This window comes from Argopecten irradians, chromosome 2 (assembly GCF_041381155.1).
Source record: "Argopecten irradians isolate NY chromosome 2, Ai_NY, whole genome shotgun sequence".
NCBI lineage: Eukaryota > Metazoa > Mollusca > Bivalvia > Pectinida > Pectinidae > Argopecten > Argopecten irradians.
In genome coordinates this window covers 16344345-16365512 of record NC_091135.1, presented here as the reverse complement: position 1 = coordinate 16365512, position 21168 = coordinate 16344345, and the positions used below count along the sequence as shown (strand labels likewise).

Here is a 21168-nt window from a genome sequence, read left to right as displayed (position 1 = left end):
GATCTCTACTTACACGTTTATCATAACACAGATCTCTACTTCCACGGTAATTACAGATCTCTACTTATACGGTTATCATATCACAGATCTCTTCTTACACGGTCCTCATAACACAGATCTTCACTTACACGGTCATCATAACAAATGTCTCTACTAAAATCGTTAGGATTGATAATAGTCAATCATGATTTGTCTGATTTGTTCTATATATTGTATCAGTATTAAATTACATGCAATTGATGTAACTGCTTTCATAAATTTGTCACCATTTCCTTTCAAAATTCGTTGATATATCCTCGGTATTATTTCTTTGTCGATGTACACGTTTCTCTCTCAGTGTATATGGTTCTTACTCTCGAACAATTCACTTCCAGCTAGGATGACATCGATCTTTAGGCAAGATTGGTGTGGTAACTTTTCGCCATCTCTGTAAAAATGTATCATCTAATATTTAGGTGAAATATTTGGTATTTATATTACGCATACACTCAGTGTCTTTTGCTCGGGACCTATATAGAAAATAAAATGAACATAAGAGGGGATAAAAACAATACAGTACAGCTCGCTTGTTACCACTAGATATAATGGAAACCAGACCTGTAAAGCTACGTCTAACAATAGAGACCGTATAACCAAATGATTTTCCATAGACGACAATGTTAACGTTTTGTCCCACTGTCCGGGTTAAAAGTTTTCAAATCCGGTCAATCATTACTAATTTTGAAGCGGGACATCGATGTGAACAAAAATTGGTTAAGAAGTACCACCTTGCTAACCCTTTATGTGGGGGTTTCCATCTTTCGTTGAATTCCGTACTAAAAATTGACAAAAATTTTCATAAAATTCATATCTTGATTATCTCCCCTGTCAGAAACAGACTTAAAAATAATTCCATTTTTTTTTTACATATTTAGTGTCTACCTATGTTGACCTACCCACTTCATAATATTGAGGATTTGTCAATACAGATACAATAGATCTAATAGGATGCGCACTTACACTACTTGCGGAAGTCATTGTTTCGGTGTGTGTATTCTTACGCAAGTGTAAACGGTTTCCTGGTTGGTAGCGTTATATAGTAAAGAGAATACAATGTTGTAAATATATCATAATAGACACTTATTGTAATTTGTAATATTCGTTTTCGGTAACCAAAAACCTTCTGTTTTCAAATACCATCTACAAACATATACAAGCCCTATACTGGCCTCATTTCAAACGTTTATCAAACAACGGAATGGAAACAGACGACACTATATCCTACCTGTCTAAATGATCCTCTTGCTGTCGCTAGTTTGAAGAGCGCGAAGACAGGGATACACACCATAGACGACAGTGCTAAGATGAGGCCAAACCCCTGGGCCCAGTCAGGGTACACGTAAGTCTTGTTGTATTTTAGTGGACGAAACATGATAAACTTCGCCAACAGCAGCCCCTAAAAACAAATAATAATAATGTGACCAATACGGCCGTAATCGCAAACAGGGTAGAAACAGAGACACATATAAACAGGAAAATGACTTTATTTAAAAAAAAAATGACTAAAAAAAAAAAAAAAAAACCAATTTCGAGTTTTATTGGCTCAGACATATTAAATACTCTAACAATGCTACTGCATCAGTTAGCATCAGGTATGCAACTCTTATAATGACAAATAATTCTCATCAAATACTATTAATAACGATTACATTGAATACCATCAAACAATAATAACGGATACATTACCATACACAGCACGGGTGACAGGTATTTCCAGCAGAAGTGAAGATAAGGATTAATCCGGGAGCCAATCATCATCTCTATAGCGTCATAAAACTTATCAGCACCTTGTGAGCAAAATACGCAATTGCATAAATCATGTGCGTGTGTTAAGGATTGCGGACCAATTTTCTTGCTTGCATTGACTGATGAAGAAAGTTCATCGCGTGCAAATGAAATCAACTGCAGATCAGTCCGTGCACTTTTTGCACGAGCAGAACTTGCTTCATCAGTGAATGCTAAAAACAAATTTGGTAAACACTCCTTTCATTTACGTTAACAAATTTTAAATTTCCAGTATTGAAAAATTCAAAGTTGATGTATTTGGTGTAACATTATTTTAACTTCGCAACATTGTACCAGTTGCATATTTTATCGTACATATCTTGTTGTCGCCAACGTACACTGTAGCACAAAATATAGTTCCGAAAATAGTTTTAATCAGGGCCTTTGATATACTTTTTAAGTACAGAAATTATTGGTTTAATTTTATAAAAATTGTATGTCGCTTTAAATATGCTGTACAGTACGGGCAGTACAAGGTTCGAAGAAATTGATGATTGGTGATTGCCAAAGAGTTGGTTTATTTACACATAATCAAAACTTTTAAAGCTCATTTTCAGTTATTGAATAATGTAACAGATTGCTGTATTTCCGTCTTTGTAGCTGATATTTAATTCCAATTTACTAAAACTGGCGTGAAACCGATCCCCTGTGTCTATGGAATGCAATGCAGTAAAATAACATGGGATTGATATTTAAACGTCTTTGAAATGTGATTTTGTCGCAGATCATTGGCAAATAGTTTTGTGTTATTCTTGAAATGTGGTTATGTCATTGTCAGCTGAATATTTGGGATCAAAATTTCAGATTAAAGCTGACAATGCAAGATAAAAACATGCAGTTGAAATTTTAAAAAAATATTTTAACGAAATTTTTTTTCAAAAATTGTTTCTGAGACATCCCCTAGTTATGACAGTGTGGTATCTAAGGAAGTGGCAGCCATTTTTCTTTTGCTCTGCTTAGTAACCTTCACTGGCCAACCCCCTATATAAAGCACGGGACACTTGACACACGTGTATCATTCTAAACATGTCTTGTCTCAGATACTCATGCCCCGATATTGCAAATAACAATGTCAAATTGAAAATAAACACTGCACTCACCTGACAATAGTTCGTTGAAGTAATAGATGAATGTGTTGTCAGCTAAATCCCAACATATGTCCAATACGAACTAATAAAACACTTCAATATACAGTAGGTTTTACACGTACATGTAGAACGACACGTGTGTGTTTTTGATAGTTGTCGCTCGTTCGGGTCAGGTACGTAGTCACGTGTATATGGTCAGTTGAGTGCATCGGGTACGATGATATACGTGGAGATATGTGGACGGATTATTGTTTGGATTTCTATTCACTTGCGTTGGATTTTATTTTGAGAAACATCTAATTGACAACTTGGAGGAGTTGACATGTTTTCTTGCTAAAAAAGTTCCATATAGTTTTACAGGTGAGGGTTTTGTATACCTATTTGTAGGTAATATAACCTGTAGACTGCTAGGTGTTTAGGTACATGAATGAGCGCACGTGTGTCGATTCACGCGCTTTATATAGGGGTCGGTGAGTCGTCGGAATGTAAAACGAAAAATGGCTGTCCTCAACCGGGGAATGTCTCATAAACGATTCTTGAAAAAAAGAGTATACTTATTAAAAAAATCATTTTAATAATTTTAACTTGCATTGTCAGCTTTAAAGTAAGTAGTGATATATCGATTTGAAATGTTTGCGGTCAGTTAGTTTTTATAATCTGAGCGTGTTTACATGGAACTTATCGCTTCTAAATTATGTCATCGTTTGCATATTGTTCATTATCGTAACGATTAGAGTTCGATTCAACCTACTTAGATGCGTGGTGAACTTCATTGCGTTAGGTACAAGTATGTTAAGCATTGTTTTCCCAAGGGATTGAGCCTATATCAGCGTTTTATCAAAGTATGCGTACTTTCCGAAATTGCCTTCATAGTACTGAGAATATTTGATATCACTTTATCGAACATTACCGTCTGTGTTTGTAAATGTACTGCAGAGAGTTGAATAAAAGGAGGCGTTAAACTAGGTCACAATGTTAACAATGTCAAAATGTATTCTCGCGTCGGTCAGAGGTCAGCGCGTGACCAAGCACCTTCTTTGAAAATGGAGTGATTGGTACTAGCTTCATTGAAGTAAAACGAAGAGAAAATATAAATATTGAGTACTGAATGACATCCGTCAACTAAGCATCTGCAGTTTTTCCAAATATTTATAGCATGCCTTTAAGTTATTTCAATTTGTTTTAAAAGTAAATCCTACGCAACAACTACACTGAATGTATGATGCTAGAATTCTGCCTAATGCCCCACCCCATGATCGTAAAAGGCGACTAAATCTGGAATTTTCCTACCTTTGATCTCTAAAACGTACACGAGCTCAGAAAGCATCGGGTGTTCTGAATATCATATAATATGCAGCTGGCCCTAAGCTATATTCACGGACAAAATATTTTGCTTATCTCTGAGAGGCCAATTTTCATTTTGTATTTATATTATGAGTGTAAAGTAAATCTGAAATTCAGTAAGACTGAAATATATCTAATAACCTAGAGACTGAGAAACTTGAAAACGTTGGTATAAAAATTCAGGAAAATACATATGCAGATATAAAAATTAACACAAATTTGCGATTCAGTATTCGCAAACAGGATAGATAATAAGAGACTCTATAACTAAGAAAACATCCCTCTAAAAAATGAAACGAGTGATTATATATATTATCTCCTAAATAATTTCTATGATATCGCCTCAATTTTGTGTTCAATTTGCAGAGATATTGGAAATTTTGACATTATAAGGATTGATGTCATATTTTGTGAATGTTGTTGGGTTATGATAAACAGTTTTATCCTGTTCAATTAATCTGCTTGTAAACATCAGTTCTTACTGTATTTTCGTTTTGTGAGTCATATATTATAGTCGGGTAGATGTAACTCTACAGGTGACATAACTTTGTATATAGCGACAAGAAGTGATACACGACAACGTACCAAAGATCCAGGCTATGACGACAACTTCCCAAAATACAGACCACAACAGAACCATACCACTGGCCGAGTAGTAGTCAAATAGCTGGAAGATGTACATCCCACCCTGGAAAAAAGAATCGTCGGTATGTACGGTTTTATGACATTATCAGAATCGTCTTCGGTGTTAACTAACTAATAGATTATTAGTGGAAATTACTTACTCAAACGTTAAATCAGGTCAAGAGCATGATTTGCAATTCTCCTGAATTTGACATGATTACATTGTATTTTACCTAAATAAGTTGTTGGTTTTTTTTAATTTGCAATTGACCTGAAATACATGTTGAAAATTTGACATAATTCACATGACCTGACGTTTTCTATATGTGAATTTGATCTCGATTTCAAGTCATTTTCAGGTGATTTTTGTGAGTTTCATATCATGCTCTTTTCAGGTCAAATTGACTTGAAGATGTTTTATCTGTACATCAGAACGTTGCAGCAAAAATATGATTAATATTTAAATATATATATAAATCGAAATTAACATTATGACCAATATTGCAAACTAAGTTTCTTTCATGTTTGCTTTATTGTGTAATCTCTGCATTAAAACAACATCGCAAAAATGATAAGTTGAATATTTGTTTTCAAATAGTGAGATGGATTTTTATAGCAGAGGGAAACACTTTTGCGTGTCTACTTTAAGCGAAAAAATTGCAAGAATAAATTTCTCGTGATACAAATAACACCAAAATTCTGAAACTAGAATGTGAATTTTAATAAAGACACAGTCTTTTTTTTTCGAGAAGGCTCTCTATGTTTCTCATCAAGTATTTATAACTTAGCCCCTCCCCCCTCCCCCGCCTTCTACCCACAATGACTTACACACATACAAGACAAGTCAGATAGTCATATATCACCTACCCTTGATACCATGGACAAACCAACGAGGAAGGTCACAAGACAGTACACTCCGACTATAAACATCCGGCGATTTCCTCTCCGCATTAAGTTGGGAAACAAATCCATCATCGCAGTAATCACAGCTTCAACCCCAGCAAACTTAACAGATCATGTAAGAGTATTGTCAAAAAATCATACAAATCAAAACCTAATGGACAATGAATAATGAGAATGGTTTCTTAATAAATGTTGATATGATTGTAGTTGTTATGTATCAATGTTTACTCACTTGACTATCGAGTCCAAGCAGAAGTATCATCAAAAAGAAGAGTGCGGCCCATAGTGGAGAGATCGGCATCTGTGTGACAGCGTTAGGGTAGGTAATGAAAGCAAGACCGGGACCTGGACCAGAAGTAAACAGGTCACACATCATACAAAAGGGGAATTTCACGAATACATTACATAGGAATGTTTTAACAAAGGTAAGTACAAACAAATTTGTTGTTGAGGAGTTGTTAAACAATATATCGGTATTAAAATGTTGTTAATATTCAACTTCATATGAAATAAAATTCTATGAATATGTTAATTATATTATGAGTGAAATATTCTGTGAGTAGTTTTAATCTACAGAAAACACATTGTAGAAAAATTCATACAATGCAAAAATTAAATGTATGCTATCATATTAAGATTTTAGATGTAGATCCATATTTTCATATTTAGTCAGTTAACGCCTACAATATAATGCATTAACAGTGCTTTGATTTAGACACAAAAAATAAGATGCCATACCTGCATTGGCTACGTCTTCTATTGGAATATTGTGTTGTTTAGCCATGAACCCAAGAACAGAAAATACAGCGAAGCCGCCGATCAGACTAGTACCACTGTTGATACACGATATCAGAATAGCATCTCTGAAAACGAAGAACTGATATATATGTGCATATATGTGCATCAAGATGACCCCTATCAAAAGGCAAAAGTAACGGAATGAATTATGAGAGATCTTAATATCGAATGGATAAAAATATATTTACCTGTAAAAATTATTTGTGAATTTGTTGTAGCTCCCAAGGGTTACGATTTGATTTAATGCTACAGCATAGGAGAAAAATACCTGTGTCCCTCCATCGATCCACACCTGTGATCAAAACAGTAGCTAACGATCAACCTTCATATCAGACCAATTCTTCCGTAACTCGTCAGTTTATCTTAAAACAGTGGAATGGTAATTATATATATTTAATAATCTGAATGTGCCTATATGTTGTTAATAAGGGCGCGAAGTGTGAAACACTTCTACGTTTTGGTTTTATATGGGAATGATGATTAAAATAATCACCATGGATATGATGATTTGAAGCAATCTCATTATATTACCAAGCGGTTAAACACTCCTCTGATTCCGATGAGGGTAATATCTATCCGGTAGAAGCTCAATGTTATCGCTCTTATTTGCAAATGTTCAAGTGATTTGGAAGAGAATTCTTTAACATGACGTATTAATTTGCAAGGCACTTCCTTCAGTCATTTTATACCAAAATACATTGTACGACAATCCATATTAACTACTATATACTTTGTTATACCTGTATATCAGCTAGCCTTGACAAGTCTGGCTTAAGGTAGTATACCACACCCTCTCCGGCGCCATCTAGCGTCAGTCCTCGCACCAAGAGAACAGTCAGTATGACGTAAGGAAATATGGCCGTGAAATATACAACCTACACATATAATAGGTAATAATTAGGTATGATATTTGACAATTTGCAGATATGTATACGCTCTTTAAGTAACAGATAAATGTACATCAGATATCACTTCTTTCGTGCATTAATGACTATTTGAGGTATCAGAACTCCACTTTGCACTATTCCAACTAACTCTGCTACAAATCTGGGTATGTTTTATCAACATGCTTGGAAAACAAACGATGTCAGGTGAAACATCAATAGACGACAAACTGTTATAAATCTGCTATTTCTATCAGGCTAAAAATACCTTCCTACTTCATTTTGAGCCGAGGTGTCAACGCACACTCTTACACAGGAAGTCAAATGTTTACTTTATGGAAGGAGTTTGTAAGCCGGATCCCTTCCTGATGTGATGTTACATGTAGCTAGACAAGAACGTATACGTACTTAAACTCTCGAGGCAGTGCAAGTGTTGTGTTATTGCGTATACCAAAAAAGACATAACGCGGTTCCATTAGTGGAACTGATGTAAGGGAAACTATGTTCTCGAGAGAATATACAGTTATGTAAAATCATCGGGACATCCTGTCAGGTATTAATAGGTGTACTGAATATATGAGAGAACAAGAAGCCGCAAAGCGTGGATTTATCCCCCGCGCCCCCGCAGTTAGAATAGAGACCCAATGTTAAATATATGCGAGCATTGTAAAACTTAAAAAATAACACCAGGTGACAAAAAAAACCAAACAGTTTCTGAGTGTGTTCCCATGTTAACAAAACATTGAAGGTCCACAACAGCACAATTAGGGCACTTGTCTGATATATCACAAAAAGATTCATGGAGCTGCGTTGACCGGTTTTGGAGTTATGGCTCGTAAACAAAAAGGAATGTAGTAATTTGGTTATTTTTATCTTAGTTTCCATAGTAACAGAAATATAACCACCTAACATGGAAGGTCCGCAATAACAAAAGGCAAAATAAGGGGACTTGTCTGATATATTCAGAAAATTTCCTGTAACACCGTTGAACGGTTTATTGTTATAGACCGGAAACAAAAGGAAATAGTAATTTGGTATTTTGAGTAAGTTTCCTCGGTAACGGAAAAATTCCCAAAATGGAAGGTCCGCAATAGCAAAAGGCACAACTAGGGTACTTATCTGATGTATACAGAAAGTTTCAAGAAGTTTTTTTGAACGGTTTTTGATTTATAGCCCGGAAAAGAATCTCGGATGGACGGAACCCAATTTAATATCCCCCGCAAACGCGTATCGCGGGGATAAAAAACATCGACCCAATAGGATACAGCAAAATAGTTGTGGTCAAAGTGAGACAGGCGCCATTGTTTTGGACCTTACATCCTGACTGAAATAAAAACATCCTGGTGCTTAATATGAGTGTATCCTGGTTTAAAGAATTGCAATAGTAACTTTTTATGTTAATACATATACAAATATAAATATATATTTTACATATACACCGACACCACGGATATAAAGAGGCCCATGAGGCCTTATCTCTCACCTGGTTAATTTGTGACAAAAACTCTTAACAAAACTCTTAAAAAACTTTTAACCTGAAACAACAGCGCATTTGCTGCAGATTAGATTCAAAATCAACATGACTTATAATTACCCATAAGGACGCTTCATACAAAATATGAGCGATATTCATTCGTAACATCTAGAGTAGTTGTCGTTTATAGCAATATGACTAAAACCACTTTGGGCTCCGCCTTTAAGGGCCCGGAATCGGCCCCACCATTTACATAATTTTGTCGGATCCCCAAAAGGATACTACCAATGCAATATGAATGATATTCCATGTTTAGTTTCAGAGAAGTCGTTTATAAAAAAAAAAACCAATTGGTCCCTTAGGACCCATCCTTCAGGGCCCTGGGAATCACCTGATCATTTGTAAAAAATAACCTCTATAAGGATGCTACCAGTGGTTATGAATAAGTGTATTGCTGATTGACGGAAGACACATTACCTGTTGATATACCCACCTTACCCGGACGACACATAACCTGTTGTTATACCCACCTTACCCGGACGACACATTACCTGTTGTTATACCCACCTTACCCGGACGACACATTACCTGTTGTTATACCCACCTTACCCGGACGACACATTACCTGTTGTTATACCCACCTTACCCGGACGACACATTACCTGTTGTTATACCCACCTTACCCGGACGACACATTACCTGTTGTTATACCCACATTACCCGGACGACACATTTACCTGTTGTTATACCAACCTTACCCGGACAACAACATTACCTGTTGTTATACCCACCTTACCCGGACGACACATTACCTGTTGTTATACCCACCTTAACCGGACGACACATTACCTGTTGTTATACCCACCTTACCCGGACGACACATTACCTGTTGTTATACCCACCTTACCCGGACGACACATAACCTGTTGTTATACCCACCTTACCCGGACGACACATAACCAAATGTTGTATACCCACCTTACCCGGACGACACATAACCTGTTGTTATACCCACCTTACCCGGACGACACATTACCTGTTGTTATACCCACCTTACCCGGACGACACATTACCTGTTGTTATACCCACCTTACCCGGACGACACATTACCTGTTGTTATACCCACCTTACCCGGACGACACATTACCTGTTGTTATTACCCACCTTACCCGGACGGACACATTACCTGTTGTTATACCCACCTTACCTGGACGACACATTACCTGTTGTTATATACCCACCTTACCAGGACGACACATTACCTGTTGTTATACCCACCTTACCAGGACGACACATTACCTGTTGTTATATACCCACCTTACCCGGACGACACATTACCTGTTGTTATACCCACCTTACCCGGACGACACATTACCTGTTGTTATACCCACCTTACCAGGACGACACATTACCTGTTGTTATACCCACCTTACCCGGACGACACATTACCTGTTGTTATACCCACCTTACCCGGACGACACATATACCTGTTGTTATACCCACCTTACCAGGACGACACATTACCTGTTGTTATACCCACCTTACCCGGACGACACATTACCTGTTTTTATACCCACCTTACCCGGACGACACATTACCTGTTGTTATACCCACCTTACCCGGACGACACATTACCTGTTGTTATACCCACCTTACCCGGACGACACATTACCTGTTGTTATACCCACCTTACCCGGACGACACATTAACCTGTTGTTATACCAACCTTACCCGGACGGTACACATTACCTGTAGTTATACCCACCTACCCGGACGATACATTACCTGTTGTTATACCCACCTTACCCGGACGACACATTACCTGTTGTTATACCAACCTTACCCGGACGACACATTACCTGTTGTTATACCCACCTTACCCGGACGACACATTACCTGTTGTTATACCCACCTTACCCGGACGACACATTACCTGTTGTTATACCCACCTTACCGGACGACACATTACCTGTGTTATACCCACCTTACCCGGACGACACATTACCTGTAGTTATACCCACCTACCCGGACGATACATTACCTGTTGTTATACACACCTTACCTGGACGACACATTACCTATTGTTATACCCACCTTACCCGGACGACACATTACCTGTTGTTATACCCACCTTACCCGGACGACACATTACCTGTTGTTATACCCACCTTACCCGTAGGACGACACATTACCTGTTGTTATACCCACCTTACCCGGACGACACATTACCTGTTGTTATACCCACCTTACCCGGACGACACATTACCTGTTGTTATACCCACCTTACCCGGACGACACATTACCTGTTGTTATAACCCACCTTACCCGGACGACACATTATCTATTGTTTATACCCACCTTACCCCGGACGACACATTACCTGTTGTTTATACCCACCTTACCCGGACGACACATTACCTGTTGTTATACCCACCTTACCTGGACGACACATTACTGTTGTTATACCCCACCTTACCCGGACGACACATTACCTGTTGTTATACCCACCTTACCCGGACGACACATTACCTGTTGTTATACTCACCTTACCAGGACGACACATTACCTGTTGTTATACCCACCTTACCCGGACGACACATTACCTGTTGTTATACCCACCTTACCGAGGACGACACATTACCTGTTGTTATACCACCTTACCCGGACGACACATTACCTGTTGTTATACCCACCTTACCCGGACGACACATTACCTGTTGTTATACCCACCTTACCCGGACGACACATTACCTGTTGTTATACCAACCTTACCAGGACGACACATTACCTGTTGTTATACCACCTTACCCGGACGACACATTACCTGTTGTTATACCCACCTTACCCGGACGACACATTACCTGTTGTTATACCCACCTTACCCGGACGAGCACATTACCTGTTGTTTATACCCACCTTACCCGGACGACACATTACCTGTTGTTTATACCCACCTTACCCGGACGACACATTACCTGTTGTTATACCCACCTTACCCGGACGACACATTACCTGTTGTTATACCCACCTTACCCGGACGACACATTACCTGTTGTTATACCCACCTTACCCGGACGACACATTACCTGTTGTTATACCCACCTTACCCGGACGACACATTACCTGAGTTATACCCACCTACCCGGACGATACATTACCTGTTGTTATACCACCTTACCTGACGACATTACCTTTGTTATACCCACCTTACCCGGACGACACATTACCTGTTGTTATACCCACCTTACCCGGACGACACATTACCTGTTGTTATACCCACCTTACCCGGACGACACATTACCTGTTGTTATACCCACCTTACCCGGACGACACATTACCTGTTGTTATACCCACCTTACCCGGACGACACATTACCTGTTGTTATATACCCACCTTACCCGGACGACACATTACCTGTTGTTATACCCACCTTACCCGGACGACACATTACCTGTTGTTATAACCCACCTTACCCGGACGACACATTACCTGTTGTTATACCCACCTTACCCGGACGACACATTACCTGTTGTTATACCCACCTTACCCGGACGACACATTACCTGTTGTTATACCCACCTTACCCGGACGACACATTACCTGTTGTTATAACCCACCTTACCCGGACGACACATTACCTGTTGTTATACCCACCTTACCCGGACGACACATTACCTGTTGTTATACCCACCTTACCCGGACGACACATTACCTGTTGTTATACCCACCTTACCCGGACGACACATTACCTGTTGTTATACCCCACCTTACCCGACGACACATTACCTGTTGTTATACCCACCTTACCCGGACGACACATTACCTGTTGTTATACCCACCTTACCCGGACGACACATTACCTGTTGTTATACCCACCTTACCCGGACGACACATTACCTGTTGTTATACCCACCTTACCCGGACGACACATTACCTGTTGTTTATACCCACCTTACCCGGACGACACATTACCTGTTGTTATACCCACCTTACCCGGACGACACATTACCTGTTGTTATACCCACCATTACCCGGACGACACATTACCTGTTGTTATACCCACCTTACCGGACGACATACATTACCTGTTGTTATACCCCACCTTACCCGGACGACACATTACCTGTTGTTATACCCACCTTACCGGACGACACATTACCTGTTGTTATACCCACCTTACCCGGACGACACATTACCTGTTGTTATACCCACCTTACCCGGACGACACATTACCTGTTGTTATACCCACCTTACCAGGACGACACATTACCTGTTGTTATACCCACCTTACCCGGACGACACATTACCTGTTGTTATACCCACCTTACCCGGACGACACATTACCTGTTGTTATACCCACCTTACCCGGACGAAACATTACCTGTTGTTATACCCACCTTACCCGGACGACACATTACCTGTTGTTATACCCACCTTACCCGGACGACACATTACCTGTTGTTATACCCACCTTACCCGGACGACACATTACCTGTTGTTATACCCACCTTACCCGGACGACTACATTACCTGTTGTTATACCCACCTTACCCGGACGACACATTACCTGTTGTTATACCCACCTTACCCGGACGACACATTACCTGTTGTTATACCCACCTTACCCGGACGATACATTACCTGTTGTTATACCCACCTTACCCGGACGACACATTACCTGTTGTTATACCCACCTTACCCGGACGACACCATTACCTGTTGTTATACTTCACCTTACCCGGACGACACATTACCTGTTATTATACCCACCTTTACCCGGACGACACATTACCTGTTGTTATACCCACCTTACCCCGACGACACATTACCTGTTGTTATACCCACCTTACCCGGACGACACATTACCTGTTGTTATACCCACCTTACCCGGACGACACATTACCTGTTGTTAATACCACCTTACCCGGACGACACATTACCTGTTGTTATATACCCACCTTCCCCGGACGACACATTACCTGTTGTTATACCCACCTTACCCGGACGACACATTACCTGTTGTTATACCCACCTTACCCGGACGACACATTACCTGTTGTTGATACCCACCTTACCCGGACGACACATTACCTGTTGTTATATACCCACCTTACCCGGACGACACATTACCTGTTGTTATACCCACCTTACCCGGACGACACATTACCTGTTGTTATACCCCACCTTACCCGGACGACACATTACCTGTTGTTATACCCACCTTACCCGGACGACATTATTACCTGTTGTTTATACCCACCTTACCCGGACGACACATTACCTGTTGTTATAACGACCTTACCCAGACGACACATTACCTGTTGTTTATACCCACCTTACCCGGACGACACATTACCTGTTGTTATACCCACCTTACCCGGATGACACATTACCTGTTGTTATACCCACCTTACCCGGACGACACATTACCTGTTGTTATACCCACCTTAAACCGGACGACCATATTACCTGTTGTTATACCCCACCTTACCCGGACGACACATTACCTGTTGTTATAACGACCTTACCCGGACGACACATTACCTGTTGTTATACCAACCTTACCAGGACGACACATTACCTGATGTTATACCCTTGAGGACAACATTGTTTGTTATACCAACCTTACCCCCGACGACACATAACCTGTTGTTATACCCACCTTACCGGACGACACACATTATCCTGTTGTTATACCCACCTTACCCGGACGACCTGTGGTTTCCCACTTACCGACGACATTACCTGTTGTTATACCCACCTTACCCGGACGACACATTACCTGTTGTTATACCCACCTTACCCGGACGGACACATTACCTGTTGTTATACCCACCTTACCCGGACGACACATTTACCTATGTTTGTTATACCCACCTTACCGGACGGTACATATACCTGTTGTTATACCCACCTTACCAGACGACACATTACCTGTTGTTATACACACCTTACCAGGACGACACATTACCTGTTGTTATACCCACCTTACAAGGACGACACATTACCTAGTTGTTATACCAACCTTACCAGGACGACACATTACCTATTGTTATACCAAACCTTAACCCGGGTACGACACATTACCTGTTGTTATACCCACCTTACCCGGACGACACATTACCTGTTGTTTATACCCACCTTACCCGGACGACACATTACCTGTTGTTATACCCACCTTACCAGGACGACACATTACCTGTTGTTATACCAACCTTACCCGGACAGACACATTACCTGTTGTTATACCACCTTACCCGGACGACACATTACCTGTTGTTATACCCACCTTACCCTGGACGACACATTTACCTGTTGTTATACCCACCCAGGACGACAGTATTTACCTGTTGTTATACCACCTTACCAGGACGACACATTACCTGTTGTTGTTATTACCCAACCTTACAGGACCCGACGAGACGACACATTACCTGTTGTTATACCCACCTACCCGGACGACACATTACCTGTTGTTATACCCACCTTACCCCGGACGACACATTACCTGTTGTTATACCCACCTTACCCGGACGACACATTACCTGTTGTTATACCCACCTTACCCGGACGACACATTACCTGTTGTTATACCCACCTTACCCGGACGACACATTACTGTTGTTATACCCACCTTACCCTGACGACTACATTACCTGTAGTTATACCCACCTTACCCGGACGACACATTACCTGTTGTTATACCCACCTTACCAGGACGACACATTACCTGTTGTTTATACCCACCTTACCCGGACGACACATTACCTGTTGTTTTATACCCACCTTACCCGGACGACACATTACCTGTTGTTATACCCACCATACCCGGACGACTACATTACCATGTAGTTAGATACCACCTTACCAGGACGATACATTACCTGTTATTAGACCCACCATACCCCAGGACGAGCACATTACCTGTTTTTAATACCCACCTTACCCAGACGACGCACATTACCTTGTTGTTAATACCCACCTTACCCTGACGACACATTACCTGTTGTTATACCCACCTTACACTGGACGACACATGTACATGTAGTTATACTCATCCTTAACCAGGAACGACAACATTACCTGTTATTATACCCACCTTACCCGACGAAACATTTACCTAGTGTTATACCCACCTTACATGACGACACATTACCAACTGTTTTGTTAAAACCCACCTTACCCGGACGACCCACATTACCTGTTGTTATACCCACCTTTACCCGGGACGACACAATTACCTGTTGTTATACCCACACATGTACCCGGACGACCACATTAACCTGTTGTTATACTCACCTTACCCGGGACGCTACATTACCCTGAGTTATTAACCCACCTACCCGGACGATACATTACCTGTTGTTATACACCACCTTAACCCGGACGATTACATTACCTGTTATGTTATACCCACCTTACCCGGACGACAAACATTACCTGTTGTTCACCTATCCACCCTTTACCCGGTAACGAATACATTACCTGTAGTTTTATATTCCAAAAAAAAAAAAAAAAAATACCCTGACGGACACATATACCTGTTTGTTTATACCCACCTTACCTGGACGACACATAACCTGTTGTTATAACCACACCATACCAGGACGACACATTACCTGTTATTATACCCACCTTACCACGGACGACACATTACCTTTGTTTTACCCACCTTACAAGGTACGACTACATTATCCTGTTGTTATACCAACCTTACCCGGACGACACACCTGATTGGTTACCTGTTGTTGTTTACCCTATACCTAACACCTTACCCGGACGACACATTCTACCTGTTGTTCCATAACTACCACCCCTACCACCTTACCCCGCTCTTACGACACATTACCTGTTGTTATACGTGAATATTGCATTCAACCGGACGACATATTACCTGAATGTTACATTTGTACCCAAAGTCCTTTTATAAACTTCCAGTTTTGGTGCTTACATCATTTGGAAAGTTTCTCAAATATAATGGAAAACGTTTATATAATTTGCTCATGCTAAAGTATACTTTGGTACGGACATTCCCTTTGTGTTTTGTTATTACTGTAATAACGAATTTATTGGGAAAGGATTACGCTTATATTCCTTTTTCCAAGACGATTATGTCCTGCCCAGATGGTCATATATGATAATGTATCCAGCTATTATATTATAAGTCCCTCTGTTTTATAATAAAAGGTTAATCTCAGTATTGCAATATCCAAAATATAAACTTACGTAGCAACCCTCAATCAAAATTGCACGTACGTTTGAAAGGTAACTCCAGATTGTATAATATACCGCAAATGAATAACGAATCAAAGCTCATATATGTACACATAATAAATTTAAAGGGACAATTCGTCTAAAGAGTACATTAAAGACCTGCACATATTTCGGAAACAAACCAGTTCTAATGGAAATATTAGATAAGTTAGTTTAATTGTGATATGTCAGAAAAGCTCACTGTAGTCAAATGTATGTGAAATGTTTAATCGCCATTATACATAGCCTTGTACGCCGAACCCTTACCCTTGCCTGTGTAGTAAAGATTTTTTTTGTCTAGAACTACTCAAAACGCTGTTACAGTTGTGTTAACGTTATTAGATGCATATTATTGTCTAAAAGTAATTTTCCTCAACTCCTCAGTGGTAATGTATTATATTTGTTTAACGTGCGTGACTTTACCTCGGGTAAGTGGTCTGCGTACTTGTTCTACCTGCTTAATCGTATTGATACAACCGATTCGGAATTTCAATGGTAATTAAATCAAAATACTTACCAATGTTATCGGAATTTATGTCACTATTTCTTGTCATATGTTTCATAAGGAATGTGTGGGAACAATACAATTATGTCATATTTTGCTTCGTGTTATGAAACAGAATTAGCCTCACTGAATTGTCCCTTTAATACTTTACATACATACTTGTTGGTACTATCTATGTTATCATTTATAGTTCCTACGTTGTGCACAACGTGTAACTGAGTTGAAATAAAATCTTGAATACTGAAAAACTAAGATCAAAGATTTCGTAACTAATATTGTTTGACCTAAACAAACTAAACAACAAAAGTGATTACTAGTAACAGCTGGTGATACATGAGTACTATGTACTGATGATATATATGTTATATTACATTCTGAAGTACATACCAACTTTGGATATATATCTCTTTTTTAATAATACTTAATGACTAAAGAACTCAATGCTTTTCGAAATTCAACGTAAAATATCTTGTTAAAAATAAAAAGCCTTACTCAACTGCAGGTACAGCTTCTTGATATTTATATAAAATAAGAACATACATCCATTGAAACAAAAATTAATTAAAATAATTTAAAACTAAAGTTATCAATATGTCTGAGCTTTAATGTCGGTACACGATTCATCATAAATAAATGTTTCACATATTTTTTACTTACTTACACGGTCTTCATAACAGATCATTAACTGACAAGGTCATCATAACACGGATCTCCACTTACACTGTCACAATAACACAGATCTCTACTTACACGGGTCAATCATAACACGGATCTCCACTTACTGTCACGGTCACAATAACACAGATCTCCACTGTACCACGGTCATCAGTACACGGCCATCATAAAACACAGTAATGTCCTACTAACACGGTACACCAATCTCCACTTTAAACAGTCATTATAACACAGATCTCCACTAACACGGTGATCATAAGACAGATTTCCAATTACACGGTCATTATAACACAGATATCCACTTACACAGTCACCATAACAAGGATCTTTACTCACACGGTCATCATAACACAGATCTCTACTAAAACGGTGATCATAAGACAGATCTTTACTTACACGGATCATTATAACACAGATATCCACTTACACGGTCATTATAACACAGATATCCACTTACACGGTCATCATAACACAAATTATCTTAACTTACACGGTGATTAAAACATAGATTTCCACTTACACGGTGAGCATTACGTTTTTGTTTGTTCGATTGATTATTTTAACGTCCTATTAACAGCCTGGGTCATGTATGGACGGCCCCCATGCATGCAGTATGTAGAGTGTGTGAAGTGCGAGGTGCGTGTTTTGGGAGACTGCGGTATGTTCGTGTTTTGTCTTCTTGTATAGTGGAACTGTTGCTCTTTTTATAGTGCTATATCACTGAATCATGCCGCCGAAGACACCAAGCTACACGCCCCATCGGGCACATTATACTGACAACTAGCGAACTAGTCGTCCCACTTCCTGTATGCTGAGCGCCAACATGAGCAGAAACTACTACATATATAGACTTTGGTGTGTCTCGGCCAGCGGACAAAACCCAGAGCCTCCCTCACAGGGGTGAACGCTCAACTCAAGGCCAAAAGTGAGGCGATGCTAAGGGAGGCATTAGGAAAGATAAAGTCAGTTAGGAAGAAGAGAAAAGATAAGATCCTAAATTTAGCCGCCTTTTAGGATTATGATATAGGGGCAAACAGGTACAATTCTAATGCCCTACCCTGCAGGGCGCATAACACAGATCTCCACTTACACGGTCATTATATCACAGATTTCCTACATTCCCGGTCATCATAAAACAGATCTTTACTCACACAGTCATCATAACACATATCTCCACTTACACGGTCACCATAACACAGATCTTCACTTACACGGTCATCATAACACTGATCTCTACTCACAAGGTGATCATAACACAGATCTTTAATCACACGGTCACCATAACACAGATCTCTACTTACACGGTCATCATAACACATATCTCCACTTACACGGTCACCATAACACAGATCTTCACTTACATGGTCATCATAACACTGATCTCTACTCACAAGGTGATCATAACAAAGATCTTTACTCACACGGTCACCATAACACAGATCTCTACTTACACGGTCACCATAACACTGATCTCTACTCACACGGTCACCATCACACAATCTCCCACTAACACGGTCACCATAAACATAGATCTCTACTTACACGTTCATCATAACACACAGATCTCTACTTCCACGGTAATTACAGATCTCTACTTATACGGTTATCATAACACAGATCTCTTCTTCTACACGGTCCTCATAACACAGATCTTCACTTACACGGTCATCATAACAAATGTCTCTACTAAAATCGTTAGGATTGATAATAGTCAATCATGATTTGTCTGATTTGTTCTATATATTGTATCAGTACTAAATTACATGCAATTAATGTAACTGCTTTCATAAATTTGTCACCATTTCCTATCAAAATTCGTTGATATATCCTCGGTATTATTTCTCTGTCGATGTACACGTTTCTCTCTCAGTTTGTATGGTTCTTACTCTCGAACAATTCACTTCCAGCTAGGATGACATCGATCTTTAGGCAAGATTGGTGTGGTAACTTTTCGCCATCTCTGTAAAAATGTATCATCTAATATTTAGGTGAAATATTTGGTATTTATATTACGCATACACTCAGTGTCTTTTGCTCGGGACCTATATAGAAAATAAAATGAACATAAGAGGGGATAAAAACAATACAGTACAGCTCGCTTGTTATCACTAGATGTAATCGAAACCAGACCTGTAAAGCTACGTCTAACAATAGAGACCGTATAACCAAATGATTTTCCATAGACGACAATGTTAACGTTTTGTCCCACTGTCCGGGTTAAAAGTTTTCAAATCCGGTCAATCATTACTTATTTTGAAGCGGGACATCGATGTGAACGAAAATTGGTTAAGAAGTACCACCTTGCTAACCCTTTATGTGGGGGTTTCCATCTTTCGTTGAATTCCACACTAAAATTTGACAAAAATTTTCATAAAATTCATATCTTGATTATCTCCCCTGTTAGAAACAGACTTAAAATAATTCCATTTTTTTTTTACATATTTAGTGTCTACCTATGTTGACCTACCCACTTCATAATATTGAGGATTTGTCAATACAGATACAATAGATCTAATAGGATGCGCACTTACACTACTTGCGGAAGTCATTGTTTCGGTGTGTGTATTCTTACGCAAGTGTAAACGGTTTCCTGGTTGGTAGCGTTATATAGTAAAGAGAATACAATGTTGTAAATATATCATAATAGACACTTATTGTAATTTGTAATATTCGTTTTCGGTAACCAAAAACCTTCTGTTTTCAAATATACCATCTACAAACATATACAAGCCCTATACTGGCCTCATTTCAAACGTTTATCAAACAACGGAATGGAAACAGACGACACTATATCCT

At 39.4% G+C, this 21168-nt stretch overlaps 1 protein-coding gene across 1 annotated transcript; it reads right to left on the bottom strand.

The window, feature by feature from the left end:
- Positions 1-364: 364 nt before the first annotated feature.
- LOC138316468 (sodium- and chloride-dependent taurine transporter-like) lies at positions 365-20921 on the bottom strand. Its single transcript, XM_069258162.1, has 10 exons — positions 20904-20921; positions 7322-7456; positions 6770-6873; positions 6522-6646; positions 6016-6128; positions 5748-5885; positions 4842-4944; positions 1726-1826; positions 1265-1435; positions 365-427 (listed from the first exon to the last, which is right to left on the bottom strand). Exons 1-10 carry the CDS (start codon positions 20919-20921, stop codon positions 365-367), a joined length of 1071 nt encoding a protein of 356 aa, XP_069114263.1.
- Positions 20922-21168: the final 247 nt, after the last annotated feature.

Excerpts from the sequence above, each read along its gene's own strand:
- LOC138316468 (XM_069258162.1), bottom strand. Across the intron at positions 6,874-7,321 it reads CAAGGCTAGCTGATATACAG|GTGTGGATCGATGGAGGGAC; the intron begins GTATAACAAAGT and ends TTTTGATCACAG. Across the intron at positions 4,945-5,747 it reads GTTTGTCCATGGTATCAAGG|GGTGGGATGTACATCTTCCA; the intron begins GTAGGTGATATA and ends TCTTTTTTCCAG.